Here is a 14745-nt window from a genome sequence, read left to right as displayed (position 1 = left end):
ATTGTAATTTGAACAAAATATCTACCTCTAATGATCTATGATTGTACTACTTTTCCTTGCAAATGTATTTGACTGAACACAAGTTTTGCTTACCCCTAAATGAGGCTTAATTTCTGATCAAATAGTATATTGCTACACAAGCTGAACTGCTGCACATTTAGTTCTGAAATGCAAACACAAATATTGGTACCATAACCGGGATGCTCTGGTCACGATTAAGAAGTGAGATTAATGTGAAAAATCTCTGTTCAAGTAGTGTATCAAAAGATGTGATTGCTCTGCATAAGTAACATGTTTAGGATATTTGTTTAATGTCTTCAGTGCTTATGTACTTCCCCACCTCACCCCCATTCATTTCATGTATTTTGTTTTTCATTTAAAAATGTATATTGCATTCAGTTCTGTTCGCACATGTGTAACATTTTCTTTATTATAGTGTATCAATTATTCACATATGTATTCATATGGTTTATAAAGCTTTATAGAATTAATTTAAGTGAAGGTGTAACAAGATTAATATGTTAATTGATGCATTTGGCATAATTTGGTGTGAGGCCTGCCCTTTTCAAAATAATTAGAACATATGTTTTTAAGCTGGGTATAGATAAGTAACAACTTACAGAAAAATCTTCAACTTCCTTGGTGACTAAGATCAAGCATGCAGAAGCAGTAAACACTCTTCAAGCCACAGGCAGGACTCTGTAAGCCAGCCTGGCCTTATCAGTTTGCTGGGACTCCAACACTCCTCAGCATAGAGACAGACAATGACCTTCTTGATACACATCAATACTTATGTTTTGTTCCACTAAGGTATGCAGGTGAGATGCCACTGCAGATACGCATAAAGGTCCTTTTGGTGCAATGACAGCTTAGAGGCAAAAAGGAAGGGGTTGGAGAATAGGGACATGTTCAGTTCTTTACATGCAAGGAAATGCTAAAATACTGTTAGCTGTGCAACTCATTTTAATATTTTGCTTACTAATTGCTTTTATTGCCACTGTTTTGTTCATTTATGCAGTTGCAGCTATACACATTTTATGCACTAGGATAGGACTGTGACTTTAATGAAAATCATAAGCTTACTCATCTCATGTTTTCATCAGTGTGTCCATTTATGGTTAAAATGGGTTCGGAATTAACTAACAACAAATAATCATGTGAGCCTTACAGGACGGATTGTTACACAGAATGCACCATCCTCATATAATGCAAAGGTGGTTTGTGAACTACAGTCCACCATGTTTCCTGTCTCTAGTTGGTATCTTGGCATTGAGCTTTCACTTTTGCTAGAGAGTTGAAAACTAATCGTGGACCATATTTACTTAGAATACCAAAGAATTATTAAGTTGAAGTAATATTAAGTAGATTCGGAGACCTCCTTATCCATTTTAATGCAGTAAAAGCAATAAAAACAAACAAGCTGAGATTGGTTTGGTCTCCACAGTTTTCAGGGCTAAGGCTGAGTTCAGAAATCTAAGTACTCTGTTGTATGTTTTATAAAGTTTATAAGTCTGAATATTGCTCAATATCATTTGGTTCCCCCCCCCCTTGTTGATTAGTTGAGACTATATTTAAACTACCCTTTTAAGGCTGAGAATTTTCACGTGTGTATACGCTCTGCTCCTCTTCGTTTTTGGAGATATGCAACTTTGTTCAGGGTTACTAAATTTGCACTGATGGTAGAGTAGAAATGTTCATATTGAAATAAAGTTTCTTAGGGAATACCACTGGACCTTGTTGTCAGAACATGTTTTGAGAAATTTGGTGGCAGTTAATTGTGTAAAAAGCAAGACCTACTTCAAATAAAAAGTGGGGATTAATTATGGTTTTATTTTCTGTAATAGGGTAGGCAAAGTGCATATTAAGTTGTATTTTTTGCTATGATGCGGAGTTGATAAAATGGAGTGTTACTTAGATGGCATATGTTTTACTGATTTATGGATATTGTTTTAGGACTGTGCTTAAAATTGCAGCTATTATAATTATCAACTAATTTATTCATTCAAAATGTGTCAGCCAACTTCAATGAGAGGAATCCCTTCAGAATTCAGTATGCGCTGATGCTGTATGTGCCAAAGAGAAGTTCCTGACTAACTAAGATAGAAAAGCACAAAATGTAATAGGTGGATTTCTAATATCCATGTAACGGGGCAGTCTGCAAGGCGGTAACATATTTGCCCCATGAGGGACAAACGTAACGCATTTACCAATGATAAAGAATTTTTGAAAGGCAAACCCACGAACGAACGAACGAATGAGTGTGATGGGCGTGCGGTGGGCGTGGTTAAAAGCCCACAATAGTTACAACAGGTCAAAGTGCTTGCTCGCTCCACCTAAAAATGGTACATTGCTTAGGTGTTTGAAGGAAAGGCACTCCATATACAATTAGTGTCATACTGACCCAAAGGGAAGCAAAGATTGCATCTGATAATGCCCAGCTGGAACCTAGTCAGGAGTGATCTTTCCCAAACATTCTGAACCCAGGCAAGATAAGGTTTGGTACCCTCTCTAGCAGCCGATGCAAGTCTCGAACTCTTCTCTTTTTTTTTTTTTTTATGGTCCAACTGGCCTCCCTTTTATTCAGCAAATGTGGGGGTGAAATCAACTCCAACCCTCGCAATCTGTTAGCAGTGCTCCTGGTATAACTTCACCATGAATTCTATAGCCCAGATACCAATGCAAATAGTCCGAAATAATCTCCCTATTAAATTTAGTGTGTGTATCCCCCCAGACCACAATCCAGAGTAGAAGTGGTGAAAGCGTAATACGGTCTCCCACAAAACCTAGGCCAAATCCTAGGGGTCGAAGATTTGCATTGTAATAAAATCTCTTCTTAGCTGTCTGCAGGGATCTCATAATTAAAGAAACATTGCATAATACATACAAAAATATACATATATATATATATATATATTTTTTTTAAACAAAAATTACACTGCACTCCAGGAAAGTTTGTACGCTTTAATATCAACTTCGTAGATCACCTTTGTGATGTAGGTGATCTACGAAGTTGATATTAAAGCGTACGAACGTTCCTGGAGTGAAGCGTCATTTTTGTTTGAAAATTGGATTGTTAGAAAGGGGGCCTCTAGTAGGCAGTGGTTTGCACCCTGTCCAAGTAGGGACACTCATTCAAGTCAGGGTAACAGCTAAGATAACTCCTGCTCTCCCCCTTAGTAGCTTGGTTCAAGCAGTTTGGCTTATCTAAGAGGCATTATGTAAAGCATTTGTACAATCGCACACAGTAACACAGTGAAAACACCACAAAAGTATTTCACAATAGTTTAGGTACATAGTCAATATTTATTGAGTAAAACCAGACCAAAACATCAAAAATCCAGCATGCACAAGTGAAGATTCAAATTTTGAAAGATTAAATGTAATATAACACTTAGCCCCAGTTGGAGTTATTGTGCTTCTATCAAAAAGGCTTGACGGAGTCGCTTCCAACAGTCCGGTGCCACCTGTTAAAAGTCGCCCGCCACAGAGTTGTGTAGACTCCGGTTACGGTACCGTTAGAAAACGATTAGGAAACCAAGACGTTGCATGAAGTCGGGAAGATAAGGCGTCACTGGACCCAGTGCGGCATCAGTTCCTTACTCTCACCGGGGAGGTGAGACATCGGTTCCTTACTGTTAGACAGGCGAGGTGAAGCGTTGGTTTCTAACTGTTGCAGAGGAGTTGATGCGACGTTGTCAGTGAGAAGTCAGTGCCTTACAACAAGGTGGGCTCGATGAATCCAGGCCAAAACACGATGTGGACTTTGCAGTGTCTCAATCACACCACCGAACCACAAGTGTTGTGGTGGAGTCTGAGTCGGGTGTCACAGGCGTCAGAGACCTGGCACTCTGAACTCGCACTGTGGCAGGACTTGGGAGGTACTGCAGCACTGTTGGGCCTGTGTTGTAGGTCACGGTTGTTGTACTCAGTGGGGACCATGACTCCAGTGCAGGCAGCAGCGCGGCGTCGGACAGCGGCGCCTGTTCCAAAGTAATTCTGGATGTCGATGCACTACTTTCTTCCTTGCTGCACCAGAATCCACTCCCAAAGGCTCAGCAACTGGATTTGCCTCCAATTGGCAAGTCAGGACTCTCTGCAATAGAGCCCAGGCACTGTCAGGTGAAGTTTTTGATGTCCCTGAGACTTCTTAACAGGAGGGAAGCTCAGTCCAAGCCCTTGGAGTACCTTTGGAAGCAGGATGTAAAAAGCCAAGTCCACTCCTTTCACTTCCAGGACAGAAGTGGCAAGCTGCAGGCCAGCACAACAAAGCAAAAGGCAGTCCCTCCTACGGCATCCATCTCTTCTTCCTGGCAGAATCTCCTCAGTCCAGAAGAAATCCAACTATGTGGTATCAGATGTCCAGTACTTATACCCGTTTCTGCCTTTGATGTAAGCAAACTTCAAAGAGAAGTCTTTGTAGGGCACAAGACCCTGCCTTTCCCTGCCCTGGCCCCAGACACACTCTAGGGGGTTGACAACTGCTTTGTATGAGGATAGGCAATGCCTCATTCATGTGCAAGTGTTCACTCCTCCCACCGCTCCAGCTTAGGAAAACCAGCCTGGTGATGGGCTATCAGGATATATAGGGCACACCTCAGATCCCTTTGTGTGAGTGTCTAGAGTGAATGCACAAACAGCTCAACTGCCATCATGACCCAGACGTGTATTCAGCAGACAGGCAGAGGCACAGAATGGTTAAGCAAGAAATGGTATTTTTCTAAAAGTGGCATTTTCAAACTTGCAATACGAAAACCAACTTCACCAAAATATGTATTTTTGAATTGTGAGCTCAGAGACCACAAACTTCATATCTTTTTCTGCTCCCAATGGGAAATTACACTTAAAATATATTTCAAGGCAATCCCCATCTTAGCCTATGGTAGAGATTGTCCTTGCAATAGTGAAGACTTCATTTAGCAGTATTTCAATATCGGGACATGTAAAACACACAAGTACATATCCTATCTTTTAAATACACTGCACCCTGCCCATGGGGCTGCCTTGGGCCTACTATATCGGTGCCTTACATTTAGTAAAAGGGAAGGTTTGGGCCTGGCAAGTGGGTGTGCTTACCAGGTCAAAATAGCAGTTTAAAACTGCACACACAAACCCTGCAGTGGCAGGTCTGAGATGTTTACAAGGCTACTCATGTGGGTGGCACAATCAGTGCTGCAGGCCCGCTAGTAGCATTTGATTTACGGGCCTTAGAAACACATAGTGCACTTTACTAGTTACTTACTGGTAAATCAAATATGCCACTCATGGATAAACCAATACAGTATAGACAGGGAGCACTTGCACTTTAGCACTGTGGTAAAGTGCCCAGAGTCCTAAAGCCAACAAAAACTAAATTCCGCACAGGATCAAAAACATCAGGTCAGTAGCAAAAAGACTGGGGAAACCATGCCAAGAGCTGACACATATTGATAATACATATCCATATAGATACACAGAGGGCCTCTGGGTCAGCACTGTTCTGCCTTTGGTCTGAGTGTTTTACACTTCGCTTCTCTCCTAGATAGCGAAGCGCTCGGGGTAATGTTTCAATCCACATCAGTCACTGGCTAACTTGCCTATGAACGCCAGCGTTTTCTGTGTAATTCTGCCTGCAAATTAATGTGTTTTAGTGTTCAGGCTGGTTGGCCTGTCCTTTTTAGTTTTTGAATACTTTTCTTTTATGGTTCCCCTTTCTATTCTTTGCTTAGTTTCTTTTTTATTTTAATGTTTCTTAGGATACTACTGCTCTCCAGGCAGCATTAATATGTCACTTGCTTGCCACTCATTTCTTCTGCAGTGTGCTGCATCCCACGTGGTATTTTCCTATAAACCAGGAGACCATTATGGATTACTATTGTCCACAGTGTATCATTGCTTTGCCACTCCAAGATGAACGTCTTGGTTCTAAATGTGGTGTCCATACTTGATTTTAAAACAATACAATACATTTGCAAGCTGGACACCTGCTACTACATTTAGTTTTGTTGTTTGTTTAGACAACAGCATGTTTGCAATTACATATGTATTTGTAATTACATTTATATAGCGCTTACTACCGCTGATGAGGCGTTGAAGCCCTTTACACCAGGCTGCATGGTGCGCCGGAGCTCATGATTAATGGTTATTCCAGTTTCGTTAGTTACTGTTTGTCATAGGGATCAGTTTTGTGCATTGTGCACTCAAGTGAACCGTTCTTGCATTCGCACTAGTTTCTTTGTGGTACTTTGAGGTAACAGGAATTAGGAGAGATCATTAGTGGGGCAGTGCAGGTATGTGAGTTCATACAGATTGGTTAGGGGTGTTAGCAGAAGCTCTAGCGGCGATAAGGTCTGGTTGGTTTACAGGGCCATGACTTTCAGGGAACAAGAGGCTGTGGCGGTTCAAATGAATAGGAAAATTGCAAGAAAAAAACACATTTAACATTTAGGTGCGCATGCATTTGTTCAGAAAAGGTTGTCCATGTCCTCAGCGAGAGGAGGCAAAGTATGAGGTACCACTGAAAGAAAAAAGGAAAATCGACATTTTGAGTAATGGTGAGATTTCAGCTGAATTTTGGAAATATGTCAAATGTTTTATATGAGAGCGTTCAATTTGAGCATGTAGGACTGCGGAAAGAAACAGATTTGCATGTTCCCATGTTCCTGCTTAACTATTTTTCTCTGACCAGACAAAAAATATGTGGTGCGATGGCGTAATTTCGGGTACTTTGAGCACATAAAATGCAGACAATTAAACGATTGAAAAATGAACTAATTCGACACATGCGCCACAACAGGTGGGCTCTGGGTACGTACTGTGTAGCTGATCACTTTTCCCAGCTGATATACTACAGCCCCTAAATTGAAGATCCACCCTAGTGGACTGCTATAGGGTGGAAATACCGAACTGTGAACATAATCTTGATATTTATACAAATACTGGCTCAAAATACATTAACTAATAACCCAGTTATAATATGCATGTTCCAGACTTCGAGTGGTGCACAAAGATTATTTTGTGTAAATCCATAGCTTTATCATCAAGCCCAATGTGGGACAACAATAGTGTTAAAATAGGTGAATCACTCATTAACGGCAATATAGTGCACTTAGTATCATACAATGCCATTAGGTCATTCACAGAGTTAATAGAGGAAAATAACTTGGATATATTGTGAAAATACAATCCTCTATCTCACAGCTTGCATAGCTGACCAGTGCAGTCAGTGTAATAAAATCCCCTATTCTGATTTACATTGAGAAGATACAGGCATATAGGGTTGCAGTGACCCTTTGTGGTCACTTCAATCCAATATTTGGGGATAGCTCCCTGCCCACTGTGAGTGGTGCCTGCATAAATGGGGGAACAAAGAAGGGGCAAGAGCAGATGTCATCTTGCATCTGCCTGTGACAGGAGAAGCCCCTTTGAAACTACAATAGTTCATGTGCACTGCCCAAATGGTCACCCTGTCTGAGGAACAGAAACATCTTCCCAGACCCTTGTTTTTGTCTCTGCTCTGGTAAGTTTTTACACCTCATTCAGGATTTGAACCCTTAGAGGGATGCAGCTGGAGGCTAATGTAAATTACCCTCCAGGCACTTTAGGCATGGAAAAGGTAACTGTTCAAAATGTCTGCAAAAATCACAGCTTTAGAAGACAATGTGTATAATGTTTCCTTTTTTTCTCTTTTAATTTATCGTGTGTATGTTGAGGTGTTCATTGTATTTATTTGTGTCAAAGAGTTGATGCAAGAATAAATCAGTGGTGGAACAATGAGTGCAAAGAGGGCTGACAAGGGTGCACTTTGATGAATTATTGAGTGTCTAAAAGCTTCAGTGGCACAAACGGCATTTTCACTCTTCAGCCAGACCTATTAGCATTGTCGTTGCTTGTTTTGTTTCCAGAGCCTGCTTCCTTTTCGAACTTCCTCAGATTGTTTTACGGTCGTTGCTGTTGAAATGCTGGCTTCTTTCAGATTCATGCGCACACCTTTCCCTGAAAGGATAAAAGTTACCAAAAAATTATAAAGGGTTGTTAGAGGAATTTGCACTAAATCGCAGACTCGAGTAGTCACTGCCATTTTAAGGCCAATATTTTACAATACTTGTAGCAAATTGTGTCCTAATTCACATGTAACCTATTCATGAAATTTCGTCTTTGTTTTTACTATAATAAACAATTTTCCTACTGTCATATTTCAAAGCATACCTATAAATGTCTTTGTTTTACAGGTAATGTGGCTTTAGATAACCTGCAGATAAGAGAAAATGCATTGGTGAGTATGTCAGAATCAATGAACAATATGCCATGTGGTATCTTAACTCGTATTCTTGTACCATATATTAGATTGTGTGTATTTCTTTGTATTGATTGCAAAACAGCATTATGGTCAGTGTTAAAACGGCTCTATCAAAAGAAAAAAAAACTGATAGTAGGCCTTGCTTTTTACCATGTCCTGTTCCATTGCTTCGTGCTTTGATTGCATCACCACAAAGTCGCAGCTGATTTTGAAATTGCTGTTCAAACACAATTCTTGCTCTCAAAAGCACCAGAGCTGTTGCAGGAACTTTTACAAGCACTGTTTTTTTTAAATGTTGTGATATCTCTTAGAAAGCCATTTGTTGTGAAGGGAATGTCCTCTCCATGGTGAACAGGCTTATACCCCTGCTGAGTTCCCAAGTGCTTGTAAAACTGGCATCTTTACTTTTTGGATGCAGGTTTCATAATCTGTTGTTTGATATGGCGGGTAGCACCAAGTGTGCCATTGTAGCAGGCACAGGACTACGGTCCATTCCCTATTTGAGTTACTTAAAGCAGTGGTGGCAATGCACCAAGTATTATGTAGATCAGTATAGTAGAGAGTGGTCTAGTGACCATTTTAGTGTAAAGTTGTGCTGTAATGTGAATCCTAGGCCCTTAAACTGACATTAAGTATATGTATCTAGTGCATATCTGTGCTGTGAGTGTGTGGTAACAGGACTGAATGCTGTGCGAGGCTGAATACTAAGACCATTGGGATGCCCCATGGTTTAGCATGGCAAAAGGTGGAGGGGAGATGCAACTTCTCCAGACAGTGGACATGTATACACTGCATTCCTGGGGCTGGATAGTCGAGACCTAGGCACTTGAGTGAAGGAGGATGGAGACAGGGCTCCCCTTAGAAATTCATTGAGGAACTTGTTAGCAAAGCACTGCTGATTGGGCATTCCTGAGCATTGTTATTTAGGGTGGGATTGAAGTTTCTGTTTAAGATTAGGAAGCATCCAGGCAGGGCCTCCCCTTGTTTTCTTTCCCTGATTACTGCTTTAGGAATGCTTATGGCTGCCAGATGCAGAACTCTCACCATTTATTTTGCTGTTGTTTTGAATGTTCATCCTTCTAGCTAGTACCATTGCTCCCTTCTACGACAGCCATTACCTAGCACAAATGCTATGCTTGAGATGGCAGCCTGAAAATGAATTTTGAAAGATGTCCTCCCCCAAACCAGCTGTCAACGATTAGACGGTGGATCTACTTTCTCTGTCTGGAAATTGTGTACAAACATGGGATGCAAACCATCCCCCTTTGTTCCAGTTGTAAATACCAAGGAAAGAGTGTTCTGCAGAGCATTCAAAGGACTGATGTGTGACAAGGGCTGGTGTCTGCATGGCATAAAGTCTCTCAGAGACTCTTAGAGACATGACCTGAAACCTGTACTTTCTGCTGGAGAGGCTCAAGGTCTCCTTAGAGACTAGAAGCTGCACTGACTGCTAGCAGAGACGGAAGGAAGGTGCCTAGTCCTCCAAGAGGACAGATTGTTAAGGAAGAGAATCCAAGCATGTTCTTGGCATGGTGTCTAACCAGAGGAAGCAACCAACTACAATGGAGCAAAGCCAGGAGCTCCTTGATCTCCTTGAATGGTTCTCGTCATGAATTGCATAAAGCTTTCTACAAATACCAACAATGTGTGTTTGGAAGTCTGCCATGATTGAGAGGCTGGTCCTGTGGACTTCTAAATCAAAATGCTCTGAGATGTGTGCCCTGGCCAGCCCCTAACAAGCAACTAACAAAGAGATCCACAAGTTCTAGATTGACCTGGATGCTGCTCCTAGTATTCCAGCATCCTTTGTGCACTTGGCTTAGGGAGATTGCTACTGCCAGATGAGCAGAAATCTCTCAGCTTTCACGTTCTAAGAAAGGCCACACCCATGTCCCCTACAGTTTAAGAACCTCCAACGAAGGAGGAGCACTGCTGCACATGTCTATTCCATTCCATTCCATCCCACCCAAACTGAGCACCGGTATCCACAGGGCTTAAAACTGAGCGGAATGATAGACTCAGTAGCAGACTGAGGTCTATGTAATGAACTTAAGACTTGCAGCCCTCTGTCTAGTTCCACTACTTGCGCTGTGTAGTATTACATTATGCTGTAACCTATTTTCTTTTCATTAAAAAGATGACTATTCTGGACAATACTTATTTATTGTGTCTATTGGCTGACTGTTGGGTTCTGAGCTCTCAATCTAATAGCACCCATCACTCCCTGCACCCCTTGCTAATTCCCCCCTTTAAAAAATATTTGTCTGCTTCCTCTCGGTACCCTGAGGGGGTGTACTTGGCACAGTCTGCTAAGCCATAGGAGCACAGACCCAGGACACCAGTGGCAAACTACTTCAACGACCATGTTTGGGGCCCAGTAGCCCATTTCTGCTCTCTTGCCTGATATCCCCAACACCCTTTTTTTTCCCTTGGTGAATGGTGTCTGACATGGATATTGTAGCTTTGACTCCACTGTCAAAAGTTTTTTGTGAGACTGAAATGTTATAATAGATACCAGTTTATTCACATTCCTTTGAGACAGGTGTGTCTGACCTGTGCCTTTATATCTAAACAGGTTATCTCAGTTCTCATATACATATTTGGCATGCAGATATTCTGCGCACACCTTCATGGTTCAACATTCCTCCCTATGTAACCACCACACTCGCAGTCATTCATTATATGTATGCCTTCCATGCACTCACCTGGTACTGACAAAGCCATCTGCAAGATAACTGTTCCCTACTGATGCACTGCTAATGACTCCCTTCATATATTAACAAGCAGCTGATGTACCTTATGGCCTTCTTGTAACTAAAATGTCTTACAAGGGAAAAAGCAAAACTACTTAAATGTTTCATTGTGCACAAGCAGCAGTCACCTGAAGCCTTATGCAATTGCATTACTTACTCAGGATTACAGCCTCTAAGTATATTAGTACATTTCTCATATATCAGTTTAGTATTGTTCTGCAAATTCATTTGAAATCTAAGAATCCACTTGGCTTAGGGATTCATCACATTTGCCTTTAAAGCAATGGTCATAAGGAGATCAATGAAGTGTTACCAAGTGCCTAGGAAACTCCCCTCTCATTGTGAATATGATCCTTATGTTACAAGACCTAATTGCAGAGACTGATCTGCATGCGGATAACTGAATCTTCATTTAGGAATGAAGAGAGGCATGCTCGATTTCCCCTCCACTTGTTTTCATACCCTTTGATTTAATAAAGGGGGAGGCTTGACAGTCTTTAATGGGGGGGGGGGGGGGAGTCCCCTGTCCAGGGCAACAACTTTTATTCAGGCTCTGAATGCTTCACTTTCGTTTGTTCATTATGTCCCAACACTTTCTTGGGTTGTCTAGTTAACCAGCCACAGGTTCTTCTTTCAGCTTCACTCTATTGTTTCTTAAACTACTAAAACAAAAGGGATCTAATTTGAACATTATCTTTACCATCAGGTGCTTCCGTATCAACATGGATATTGTGCAGTGTGTTACATGACGTACGCGAAGTAATGAAGGCTGAAGAGGACTAGGGTTTTTCTATGTGGTTAATGGTCTTATACATGCCACCAATTGTATTGCCTTTGACCTTCAGGCTGAAAATTGTACAAAAGGTGACCAGTTGTCTCTATTGGTCTGATCATCATTCCACTAAAAAGGCCTTACCCTTGAGATTGAGTGAAGACGTGTTACCAGTATTGGCCAAAATGTGAAAGGATAATGTTGTAGGGATCATGTCTTACAGCTCAGAGACCCTTTTTTATTTCAATTTGAAGACATGTGTTAATGAATATGTAACAAGTGATGAACTGCTATGTCATCAAATGCATGTTTCTGGCATGTGTTTTTATTAGATAGATGTATAATGAATATGTCTGTTAAGCAAAATCAATCAAAAACACATTCAGTGATAACTTGGTGACTATGTAGCTTAGAAAGTATTCCAGGGATGTCATAAATCTTATGATTGTTTCCCTCCATATTTCTGTTATTTCATCTATTTTAATCACTTGCTTTTATGCTTCTTTCTTTTTATGTTTGGTTCTTACAGGACAAGTTCTATTTTAGCTATAGTCTCCATTTTAGTTATCCTGTCCAGCTTGTTTACCTTTGGCTCAAATCCATCTTAGGTAATGGCGGTTGCTATCTTAGACCATGAAGGCTGCTGTCTTTGACAATGGAGGCTGACATTTTTCCTAAAATATGCATCATCATTATCAAAATGTCTGCATTTGATGCAGATGCTGTCTGTGCCTAACTCTCCAAGAACTGCAAAAGTGTCAAATCATTTAAAAATACACATCAACGAAACTCCTACTTCGAAATCAGTCGGGAACATGTGCCTTTTTCAAGTTCATATAAGAACCATAAGCCAAATAAAGTAGTCTATATTGATGTATTTCTACGTTATTAGTACATCCACTGATGTATTTGATTTATGTCAAAACATTTGTAAGGTGATATTGCAAATTCCATCTTAGATTAGATACAATATATAAGGACTACCGCTTGACCATTTAGGAGTTAAACTTCACCCAGGTTGTGGACACTGATCTGAGCATGGCATCATATCACATCTTGAACAAAGAATCCTCCAGAAGAATTCTCAATGCTCTGCAAAGCATTCCATTTTGCCTTCACAAACTGGTGCCTGGTTCGTGTTCACTCGTAGACATGTTCTCCTAGCTCTTGTACTCAAAATAGTTGACCGGATATTCCAAAGAGACAACAAATCCTGTTGTCCAGGTATGTGCACCACCTCCAGAACTCATCTGCTGGAACTAGCATAGCGTTTAGAGATAGCACAGTGAGAATGTAAGGTCTCTAAATTGTGATGTTATGATTTTTCCCTAAATATCAGCATTTTAATTTCACTTTTTTTAAAATAGATATGTTGAAATACCTATTCCGTTTCTCTTGAGTTGGTAAATCAGTAATGAATGATTGTTTGGGTTACCACTGCTTCTTGTTAGTAACCCAAAAGCATTGACACCATGTCACTTATACACTGGGTTGGGTTCTGTGGGCCTACCTGTCTTTCACATTCGGCACTGGTTCATTGGGCTAAGTTCACTCTTGTCACTCTTGTAGAGCTGAGCCAGAGACCGAGTTTATGCAGCAACAAGAGTATGTAGTGGATGGAATATTTTCACGGATTACCTTCCCTGCTTGCATGGATTTAATGCCTCCTGGTATTGTTCCAGGATAATATAGAAGCTGTGTGATGCTCTAGTGCATCAAAACATACATTTTACTGTAGACAGTATTACACGTGCTGCATAACAACTTGAACTTCTCATTAACGTTACTGTGACAGTTGTCTGCAAACAACACAAAGGGCCCAGAATTCTCACAACCTATAAATCCATCACTCTGTGTTTGGATGGAGTCAGTACTAGAAATTAAAAATCAACTGTCAGGTTCCTGGGAGGTCACACTGGTAGATGTATTTATTTAATTGGAGCTCTGTTTAAACATGGTAGAATACAAACTACTTCTTCATTTATTTGAAGCAGTGGCAGGAGTTGGTGGTGTGACTCTTACATGACTTATACGTATCCAATGGTTCAAGTTGAGAAGTGATCAACCTAAGCAATTTCCACCAGCTTGATGGGCCTTTAATGATGGACGAAGCAGAGCATGTTGGTGTTGAGTTAAGTGATATTTAGATGCTTTTTATTAAGCACAGTGGGCCTGTCAATTTACTTTTACGTTGACCCCGCTCACATACCCACAGAAGTATTCCAAGATGTATGTGATCTCCTTGTGTAGGCGGTTCAAGAGATTTAATTCAATAAATGACCCAAGTGGTCAAAACCTGTATTTGCTTTCTGCAGTTGGCACACGTCGTCCTTTTTTTTTTTTGGTGTGTCTGAAATTTCAATAACACTCCATGTCGACCATCCTGTCCAGGATAGGCTACTGTAAATTGATGTATGCAGTTGTCTATCAGAAATTGCCATTTCATGTTTACAACTGGTAAAACACCATGTAGAGACAGCTCTGTCAAAGTTGAATCTGAAAGCGCTTGTTTTTCACCAGCATGGCTTACATTCACTGGCTGTCAGTATTGTAATATAGCAATTGCCCACAAAGGCACTTCATAAGCAATTATCTAAATAGATCAGATAATTTATAACTGCACCGTAAAATCTCTCTACATCATTTCCCTCCGTTACCTAATCTCCTCTTTTGGTTTCTTCCATCACCTTTATGCCAATCGTACACAATTGTTTTTCCCATTTCCATCACTTTCTCAAGTCCACTGAAAGCACATCCCAGTGTATCATTGCTATTCACGTTTGGATGGCCTCACAGTAGCCAACGTTAAACTAATCTAAGACAGAGGCAATTTCTTTCTGGGTCCTCTGCCCTCATTGTAAATGATTATGGCTGCTTTTGACTCAGTCTTTTGCCTCCTCTGTCAGAATCCTTGGTGCTATCTATCTATCTATCTATGAGCCTTA

At 40.7% G+C, this 14745-nt stretch overlaps 1 protein-coding gene across 1 annotated transcript in view; it reads left to right on the top strand.

Annotated features, from left to right (window-relative positions):
* The window catches only part of LOC138284568 (intermembrane lipid transfer protein VPS13C-like), a 953192-nt gene that overhangs the window by 68639 nt on the left and 869808 nt on the right, over window positions 1–14745 (top strand). The window contains exon 2 of the mRNA XM_069223471.1: window positions 8208–8251. Coding sequence (XP_069079572.1) covers window positions 8208–8251 — 44 coding nt within the window. The remainder of the gene's footprint in view (window positions 1–8207; window positions 8252–14745) is intronic.

The sequence above is a fragment of the Pleurodeles waltl genome, chromosome 3_1, assembly GCF_031143425.1.
Source record: "Pleurodeles waltl isolate 20211129_DDA chromosome 3_1, aPleWal1.hap1.20221129, whole genome shotgun sequence".
Lineage (NCBI taxonomy): Eukaryota > Metazoa > Chordata > Amphibia > Caudata > Salamandridae > Pleurodeles > Pleurodeles waltl.
The sequence above is the reverse complement of the archived record's forward strand: the minus strand, read 5'-3'. Positions and strand labels throughout refer to the sequence as shown.